General features: G+C 35.8%; 1 protein-coding gene and 1 long non-coding RNA gene across 3 annotated transcripts in view; one reads left to right on the top strand and one right to left on the bottom strand.

Annotated features, from left to right (window-relative positions):
• The first annotated feature begins 3,598 nt into the window (after positions 1–3,598).
• Positions 3,599–10,345, top strand: part of LOC118741151 (hydroxysteroid dehydrogenase-like protein 1) — a 26,546-nt gene continuing 19,799 nt past the window's right edge. The window contains exons 1-2 of one of the 2 annotated variants that reach the window (XM_036473007.1): positions 3,599–3,691; positions 4,388–4,588. In XM_036473007.1, coding sequence (XP_036328900.1) covers positions 4,411–4,588 — 178 coding nt within the window. In that variant the 5' untranslated portion in view covers positions 3,599–3,691; positions 4,388–4,410. Of the gene's footprint in view, positions 3,692–3,749; positions 4,589–10,345 lie in introns of those variants that run through there. The other variant, XM_036473006.1, reaches the window with a different exon arrangement.
• On the bottom strand, positions 8,579–9,468 carry LOC118741152. The gene is made up of 2 exons (XR_004993250.1): positions 9,098–9,468; positions 8,579–9,036 (listed from the first exon to the last, which is right to left on the bottom strand). It is a non-coding gene; the product is annotated as an uncharacterized LOC118741152 (long non-coding RNA).

The raw sequence follows: 10,345 nt of genomic DNA, 5'->3' as shown, positions 1-10,345 counted from the left end.
CCCAGCTTTGGCCAAGAGGAGAGCAAGCTTTTTAGGCAGGCCCTTCTTTAGCTCTCTTACGGAACTATCACGCGTAGGAATAAAACCGATTCTACGCTTTATAAGAGCCTCAAATTGGTTCTCTGAAGAATAGTCACCGAGGTTCCCGTGTTCTGTAGTGGTACCACAATGGACCTTCAAAAGGTCTAAGTGAGTTGGTAAATTGAACCGACTGCCACATCAACCTAACCTAACCTAACCTAACCTAATAGTAAAAAATTAAATTTCGTTCAAAAAACAGCTTACTTGTAAACTGAAACACAAATTTTAAAAACCGAGTTAAATTTAACCAATATCTGCACCTTGAGCTGTCCACTTCATGACGCTGCAAATGTGTGTACAAAAAAATCAATTTTTAACGAAAATAGCAGAGGAAAATATGAAGCGATTTTCCAAACAAAGCGCACGATTAGCCTTTTTGGAGCGACCATTTACAATGGCATACCATTGTTTCGAAATTATTTAACTGTACCTCTGCCTTTGTGCAAGTGTTTCTATGTGTGTATGTACGAATATGCATATGGAGACATGCATTCGGGCCAGGCCGCTTATATCCGAAATACACATGCTGCCCATATGGTCAAAAGGTCAACAAGCTGCATTCGTAAACCTCAAGTAATTTTACGAACAGATGCAACATAAGACTCTTCAACACTTCCAATTGCAAACAAGTTTTAAGCCATTGTGAGACAATCAAATACAGCTCTTCTGCACGAGCACACACACCAATATAAAATAGGTACATAATTCTATTATTTCTCTTATAAGTGTACATTACAGTAGCAAAATACTTAGCTTTTAATATGAACACGTTCGTAGGTTTATAAGTGTATATGTACACAAAACAATTAATGCGACAAGAGTAGAAAAAACTTGCAGTAAAGCTGCACAATTATTTTAAAATATTCAATAATGCTTCTTTTGAACATGCATACATACATATACAGAAATGGGCGCGGAATATCGGGACACTCAGGACCACCGGTTTTGATTTCAAAATGGCCGGAATGGGCAGTATCGGGAAAGTCATTAAAAATTTCGTCAGCGGGACTGTACCAAAATCCTTGAGCGACATTCCCGATAAAACCCGCAACCTCCGCAAATTCAGAAAATCTTTTTTTATGTTTCATTGGCACGAAAACGAACAGCAAAAAAAAAAAAAACAAAAATATCGGAATATGCCAATTCTTTTATATTATTTAAAATTAAAAGATTATTTTCACGAAAAACTAAGTATATAACGAAACACCTCGTACAAATTATTTTGAGACTTTGGCGTCCCTAAATAAAGAATACAAAAGCAATAAGTACTATTAACTTGATTAAGTACTAACTACCTTATATTTACTCAATGTAAAAAAAATCCTGATTTCCGGGTCTGTGCGACTTCATCAGTATTTTCAAGAATATTTCGCTAATTTCAGGATCTTCGGTATTCTCGGGACTATTTAGGGATTTTAAAGACAATTCGGGGAATTCCAGTTCTGTCCGGGGTTTTCGAGATTCGTGATTTTCGATACTATATTGGGAGTTTTTCCTGATTTTTTTTACAACTGAAGGATTTTCAAGACTATCTCGGATTTTTCGGGATTTTCGAAACTATATTTTGATTCTCGTAATTTTTGGAACTATTTCTGTATTCTCGGGGTCAGTAAGGCTGTTTTCACCAATTACCTCGCGATGAGCCCTCCTGGTATTGCATATAATGCCCTATCGATGAAACTGTTTATAAGACTGGAAACCTTCTTGAATCAACTGATTGGACCTTATCAGTGTGGCTCCAGACCTGAAAAGCCCGCCATTAACCAGATTTTTATAGCACATCAAATCCTGGAAAGGACATTGAATAAGCAAATAGACACAAACTAACTTTCAATAAATTCTAAAGCCGCTGCTTATTTTACGAGGAGAAGCTGCCACTACAAAGCCATGTATAAACCCTGCAACATTTTTACGCCAATGTAGAGCGACTTTGAACACAACTTGAACAGCAAAGGCCTTTCTCAACGCGCATGTACTCGGGATGAGCTCATTCGTAGCCAACTTATTGTGTTGTAGGTTTAATTAAGCGTATTGCCCGTTGCTCATCGTCTTCGCTACTTCACTAGCCTCACCGCCATCTTTAGCTACATCTTCTGCTGTTCTTAGGTCAGTCCAGATATCAAGACATCAGACATATTCTTTCTCGACTACCCCTTCTTCTAGCGTATTTGCGTAATCGTCTTTAGGGTTACGCTTCTTCAACGCTTTCCCATACCCCACAATATATTTCCATGCTCTGGATACATAAATTTTTCTGCCTTTTTGTTGACTTGGATAGTGTAGTCTTGCTCCGCCGGCTTAGATACGTGAAGTATCTTCCACTCCCGTGCTGGTATATTCGGGTTTGTACCTGGAACATGCGCAGGGCGTCCACCAACTTCAGCACGCATGGGATCCATAACTTCGCCTTCGGAATCGTAGGGATCAGAGTTCTATCCACCACCTCTAGGCGGTGGTGACCTATTGAGGTTTAGAATCACTCCATTTAGCCATACCAGTATTGCGCTGCCCGTTGTATTTAACGAGCTTGACCTCCTGGATTCAGCCTGTACCATGAAATGAAGATATGGGTTTGCCCGGCTCTTCATGCATTCCCCTAATTATTATGCTTGATCTCTACGAATTTCGACTTTTCAATGGCCATCTGTCCATGGGAGTCACCTCTTCTACCCCTCCTTATTTGTGTTTTAGTTTTTATCGGTCTTCATCTTGGTCGTACGACCACAATGTGTAATGAGGTGGACACAGTGATCAAAAAATTTTGTGAGGAAATGTATCGCGGCAAAGCCGCCCTTGCTCTCCGAGGAGGCCCGGTGTCGGAAAGGCTCCATTACAAACTGTGCCATTTAGGGGCCACCTTAATACAGACCGTATGAAATTTAGCCCACAATGTCGATCCACAATCATTTCCGGATAACAAAGCTATTGAGCAACTCAAGCACACGCCATTGATCGCATAGGCTCGCTCTGTGGTACCCTTTACCAGTCGGTACAGACACGGAGGGTTCAGTAGAGGGTTTTTGCCAACCCTAACCTAATCTTGCTAAATCTTTTTACCTCAAAAACAAGAGCCAATTGCATATTTTTAATCTCAGATATTGGTGGTCAATAATTATGGCGTTAGAATGTGGCTCAGTTTTTGAAATCATCATTAAATTATACTTACATAAATAAAGTTTTACTGCATGAAGGGCATATCTTCTGCCACGACATCATCAATGTATGCATTTACCTAAGTCGTAAAGAAAACAATCAGCATAAAACACAATCGTTGGCCAACAACACTGCAACAGCTTTTGCCCGAAAATTTTCCAAGCTAAAATGGTAAGATTGAACAAACAAAAAACGCTGATACAAACTATTGCCATAATAGTTGAGAGTGTGGGCTACACATCTTCCCAAACGATGTTGCATGCAGCTGCAGAGCATCTGCTGCATCGCTGTCTACATGGATAAGTCGAACGACGCTTACCGAGCTCCAGCGTACAAGCTTTCCATCCATGGTTTGGTAGTTGGTAAGCACAGCTTTGACTGTACAGACGCCACTACAAGGCAATAGCCCAAACAAGCGATTGTAGTCAGTCACTTAAGCGCAACAAACAGTACGTATGTAAGTTTTTCAGCTGCAACCTAAATGCTTGGCGATCGATCAGTTGCTTACAAGACAGCCGTGCGTGCGGATCAAGCCAAGAAATTAGACCCGGAAAAAAGTCGAACTCAATGGATTTTGCTGACCTGTGGTGCTTTGATGAGAATCAATTAAATTTTGGGAGAGTGTGCGGGCGCCTAGTTTTTATTTCGGGAGTTTTGTAAATTGGTGGATTTCTTTTTTTTTATTTTTTTTTTTTAATAGAAAGAAGAAATATTAGAATTTCACATTAATTGGACTTTCAAGAAGCATTTGATTCGCGACAAACCAAACACACAAAATCATTGAAAAAAATCTAAATAAATAAACTGCAGCCTAAGCCACAGAGAAATGCCACAGCGAGAAATTGTGCTGTGTTGAAAACTAAACGCAAAAATAAGTTCCATTTTTGCGAGAGTGTATTTTTGTTTTATTATTCATACATACCAACAAACATACATACATAAAAGTGCTCAATTTATATTCTTATCACGCTTTAGTACTTAGCCTTTCAGTGCATTCCGCTTTTATCGCCTAAAACAAAAAATTTACTCAGTGCCATCGCTTATCAGTAATAAATACAAGTTTACAATAGTTTTATGTTGAGCTATTTGAAATATATACTACAAATGGACGCACTAGCCAATGCCAATAATATGTCTCCCCCTTTTAATGAAGTGAACATTTATACGTTGGTGCGAATGGCGTTCGTTTGGCAGCTACTCTCGTTCGCTGTCTATTTGGTGGGCCTATTGGCCATTGCGACGTTCTTCTTGGATAATTTCAAATCAGTTTTGTCGATAGTGAAAACAATTTTAGAGCCATATTTCCAGCCGCAAGTGCCGCAAACTTTGTTGGAAAAATTCGGAAAATGGGCAGGTTAGTGAATGTAGTGTATTTATTTAATTTAAAAATCGAGTGAAATAAAAAATAAAAAAATATGCAACCGATATAAGCGCCGATAAACTAGCACTTACATATGTATATATAAGCTGAAAACTATTGTATGAAAATCATGTGTGAAAGAAATTTCAGGGCATCCTTTTAAAGTAGGTACCCTGCAAACCAAAGTTCCCGAAATCTTAAGGAAATCGTTAGGAGTATCTCATTTCTGTAACGATTTTTTTACGAATTTTCAAAGAAAATTATATGAAGTGGTTGACACGAACTCGTAAAGAAATTTCTGTACGAAAAATAAAGAAAATTCTGGAAAAATTCTGAAAGATATTCTTCACATAGCAACATTATTTTCGTTGCTTCACAGATTTTCCTCCGAAATTTCGTAAAAGAATGGAAATGTGCGTAATTTATTTCATTTTAGAAAATTCGGCAAAAAATCGAATTAAATCTTAACGAATTCTTTAAAATTTCTTTACAATGCAGAATACTCTGAAAAAATGGTTTGCAGGGTATTTACATACATACATATGTATGTATGTATACTAGGCTGGTCCAAAAATGCATGTGGGAAAAAGGGAAAAGCCGGAATTTTAATGCTCTCACCTCCTAGAATTGCTCTATGCCAAAACAAAATATACACCGGTATTTTTTTATTTTGAAATCAAAAAATATTTAGAAACAAAGAATATTTCGTATAAATGGCAGATAATTCTTGAAAATAATTTTTTTCGATCGGAAAACTCTTCAGGATACTTCCAATAATTATACTCAATTGTTTATTTAGTAGTTTTTTAATATTAACTATCTTTTATAGGTGTCCCAAATCCCCCAAAAAATGCAAAAAATGTTGATTTTTAAGAATTATATACCATTTTGAGTGACTTCTAAATATTGTTTGATTTCAATATATAAAACAGGAGTATTTTTTTCTTTCGGTGTAGAAAAATCCTAAGAGGTGAGAACATTAAAATACCGACTTTAATTTTTTTTTTTACAACCCTAATGTACACTAAACTGTTTCAGAAAAAAAAATCGCCGTACACCCCTGGGTCTAAAGTATTTTTGCAGACCATTTCGACCTTTTACCTTTTTCGTTATATCTTCGGCATTTACAATCGGATCGTTAAGTACTGTATATCGACGGTCTTATCGCGAGGAGACAATTTGTTTTTTTTTACAAAGTTCATTGGAACCAAGTACCTCGTTCTAGTGCTTACTCACTAGATCTTATCGCACTAACGTATCACCCTAATGTCATTAAATTAAAGGTCTTCTAAAATTATTAAACCTTTATTATTTCTATTATTCCAAATGCCGAATGTAGATATGTATGTAAGTATGTGTCAACGAAAAGTGCAAAACGGCCACCCCTATGTTTGGTAAAATAAAAAAAAAATATTATAAATTGCCTTGCAAAAATATTTTACATGCGAAGGTGTACAGCGAACTTTTTTTACTGATTAATTCTAATGTACAGACAAACATATACCGTTCGTTTTATGGAAGAATCTACACATAAATATATTCTATACATATAATAGAATTCTAAAAGACCGATGTCTGTTCATTATAGATATTAAAGAATAGTGTGGAGGTTTATAAGATCAACAAAAGCCCAATCAACAATTTTTAGAATCACTCATAAACTAATACATGAAACTGAATGCAATTTCCACCGATGTATTGCTAGAGGTCTAACTTAAAATACCGAAAAAATAAAACTAGAGAGTTGCCACCGGTTTGAAAAATTTGAGGTTAAGTAAATTTATAAGATAAAGTAAATATTGCAATATGATTGTCAAAACAAAGATGTTTAAGAAGGGTTACAGACGAAAATATTTTTGTAGAAGGATGCCACTTGTTTTGAAATTTTAATTTTAATTAATTGATAAATTAAATTAAATTTTGCAATCCAACTAAAAAGCTTTAGGAAAGTTTACTGCCGAAAATATTTTTGAGGAGGATTGCCACCTGTAAGGTCAATATTCAATTAATACACGCCATATATTATAATAATAATAATAGTTTGGCGCTTACACATGTGTTAGTTGTTTGTTGTTAACAACACAAAAACTCTTTTAGGGCTCAGTGAAGCACACCTAGATATCAAGATTTAGTTAGGAGGCAGCACGAAATCTTGATCAAAGAGAACAAACAAGTATTTTTCTTCTGTGGCGGTCAGGCAGCTCTCAAAACTTCACATGCACACATAGACAATTTTAACAGTACCTACTTACATCTCTGATCGTTATAGCCCAGGTTTATTTGAATCAAATTAATATATGTCCTTGGACACCTTTATATCAAGAGGAATCTTAGAAGTAGCGAAAGAATCGGGTAGGTACATACCTACATATATCAATGGCTTCATTTAAACGATATTCAAGAGATCGCACGACTCATTTAGCTAATGGACGGCAAAACTTTTCATCCTGCGAAAAATCGAGGATTTTTGGCCCGCCTATAACATAAAAGGCACAACTGTGGCCGGTGTATTTAATCTATGTAACATAATCGGAGGCGCGTCCACAAATTTCTTTTAGGAGGGTTTGAATATTAGTCGGATTTAAAAAAATGTATATGAACATGAGATATTTTATTTTTTTAATCATGAAAAAGCTCAAATAAAAATTGTATCGAAATATTTTTAATGCAATATTTTTTGGCAAAATGAAATGTTAATTATAGAAATAGTAAATTACCTTTTTAATAAAAATACCCGAACAAAAAAATGTTTCATATTTTCCCACATAAACCAAACTACTAAGAAAATTTTCACAAAAACCCTCACTTGGATGCGCCTATGAGCATAATGTACCAAACGTATGAAGAAGAAATATGATTACCAGTTTAAGTAAGTATGTATGTAGATTTGTAAATGCGTGCGTGTGTCAAAAATCGCTCATACTCGTAGTGAATGCCCTTGAAGAATACAACTGTTAGAGGCTTACGTACAAAACAGCTATAAACAGACTTAAAAAACGAAATGAGCTGAAAAAAGCGAGAAATTGATAGAAAATTAAATTGTGAAGCGAAATAACTTCACCCTGAATGCCTAAAACAGTGGCCCAATTGAACTTTAAATAAAACGAAATATGTAAATCAGGCTGGAATTCGTTCCAAAGGTATGTGGCAAATAATAAATGTTTCGATAGAAAAGATTATGCACAACCAAAACTCTAAATGCAACGAAAATGTTATCAAAAGACTAGTAATTTTTAGCAAAAAAAAAACAGACTTCAACTCCCATATAAAAAAAAATATATATATATATATATCTCATGATCCGCTGATCGGATCTTAACCAGATTAGTATGGGACCACCTCTGAGACACTACCTTTCCGATGCAATTATCGAAATCGGTTGACGTGGTCCAAAGTTATGCGGTAACATACATAAAAAAAAAAAGAAATAAAAAAAATATCCCGACGAACTGATAACCATAGTGGAATTATACAAGGTGTTGTACGTAGTGACAGCTCATGTCGACAGCTCCCTTACAAAAGGTTGTAATATGGAAGCACGAGAGAAACGGGAAGAAAAAAAGCCCGCTTTGCGAAGTAGTTCGAAATTTGGTACTATTTTTCATATAAAATTTTGCATATAAATAGTTACAAACGGTATATTATGATAAGCTAAATTCGCGAAAGTAGTATATATAACGTAGTACTTATGCAATAAATGGTAATTTAGTTTATTAAACACAATGTCCTATAATTATAGTCAAACTTCCAAAACCAAAAAATTAGTGGTGACCCCGAGTCGTTACATGACGGAATCGACAAAAGGGCGCATCGACGGATGGGGAGAATATTTCATCGAACAAAATGCCAACTAAAGATGTGGAGCTTGCATCGCAATGCAAGCTGCGACCGTTCTGAACTGAGATGCCAGACAAATGGTTTCTACAAATTGAGGCCACCTTTCAGTCGTACAAGACCACATCTTATGTCGGTAAATATAATCTGGTCCTCTCAGCAATTAGCAGCGATGCTTTAAAGGAAGCTGCGGATGTTTTAAAAACCTTACCAACTCAAGACCGATATATTAACCTCAAAAGTCAACTACTGTCACGTTTTACTGATTCAGCCGACCCACATAGGGTATTTGGCTGATTTAGGCATATTTTTATCGCTACAAACATCAAATATAGTTTTAGTTATCGAATAAAACATTCACTATAACTACCCTGTTACTAATAGAAAATTCAATCGTAGTGAAATCTTATTTATTGTCAATATTATTGTGGCTTATTAACATTTGTTTCCATATTGTTATTGAGCTTTGTAGCACTATTATGTTTTTAGGGAAAAGGGAAAAAGCAACAAAGTCTTAGCGGTAGAAGTTACCAAAAAAACAGTTATATCGTTGGAAAAGCAGGGCCAGTGGCAGTGAACCACAGACGGGATTGCAGCAGCAAAAATCACTGGGGAATAGATGCATAGTTAAATACGTAGTTCTTGTTTAAATCTTCCATCTAAACTTACCAAGAAAACAGTTATATCGTTGAAAAAGCAAGGCCAGTGGCAGTGAACCACAGACGGAATTGCAGCGGAAGGAAGCACCGACCAAAATAACTACAAATCTCTCTACTCTAAACCGATGTTTTTTTGCCGAATTAATGTTGAAATTTCTAATTTAATTTTCAGTTGCCAACGATAAGAATAGAGTAAATGTCAAAGAATTGTTCAGTGATTGCAAATCAGTTTAGGAATAGGGAATGAGGTAGTTTAGTACTTTTTTAAAGGCGATAAAATGTAGTTTTTTCAAGAGGGAAACACCGATATAGCTAAGGGAGCCAAGATGGCGGATTAGAGCGAGAACGCTGTCAATATCCAACACCTTGTATTATTCCACCATGCTGATAACCTCCTCCTTTTTTGGAAGTCGGTTAAAAAGTAAACACATATGCATTGAATGAATGAATTCCATTCGACCATGGCAAGGCACATAAATACAGGTAGAAGCCAAAATGACGTTGCTCTCATGAGAACCAAACCTTTAAACTTCAACTTGATTTTATTTTATTTCCTATATTTCGTTACGCTTTGAATGTCATATCGTTGTTTTTTTTTTGAATGTTCGTTAATAACAAATTTTAATTTGCATTTGAATTTTTGTAGTGTTGTGCGGTTTATACTTAGTGTATGTGTTAAAAATGCAACACCTGAAACGTTGTTTTTATGTGGTGTTAAATATAAGGCAGATACCACTAATTTTTTAACGTGCCTCAATGTCCTTCGCGTAAGGAACGTTGCGAAAGCAGCTGTGGGCAGAGCTGCAGTGAAATGCCTTGCTGTGCGTTAAACATTTTAAAGAAGTAGATTCCACAAATACACCGGGAGGTACAGGAAAGGCACGTTTGAAGCCAAGTGCTGTTCCTATGACCCTTACGCCGAAAAGTCCCTCCAACAACACTGCAACTCATAAAACAAAAACAGAAAACAACATACACGTTTTATCAAATTTTAACTAAAGAAAATAAATAAATAAGAATAAACTTCAAATATACTTAAAAACGTCAACCAGTGAAATGTATTTTTTTATTTTTCCTTACACACGCTCATTTTTATTTTTACTCTCCCGAAAACTTTGACTTTTGTAGGTTTGACGTCAAATTGGCTTCTACCTGTTTTATTGTACCATGCGACCATGGTACAATAAACACAGGTAGAAGCCAAATTGACATCAAACCTACAAAAGTCAAAGTTTTCGGGAGAGTAAAAATAAAAATG

This window comes from Rhagoletis pomonella, unplaced genomic scaffold (genome assembly GCF_013731165.1).
Source record: "Rhagoletis pomonella isolate Grant_MI unplaced genomic scaffold, Rhpom_1.0 Rhpom_scaffold_00006, whole genome shotgun sequence".
NCBI classification, from domain to species: Eukaryota; Metazoa; Arthropoda; class Insecta; order Diptera; family Tephritidae; genus Rhagoletis; species Rhagoletis pomonella.
This window is presented reverse-complemented; position numbering and strand designations above follow the sequence as displayed.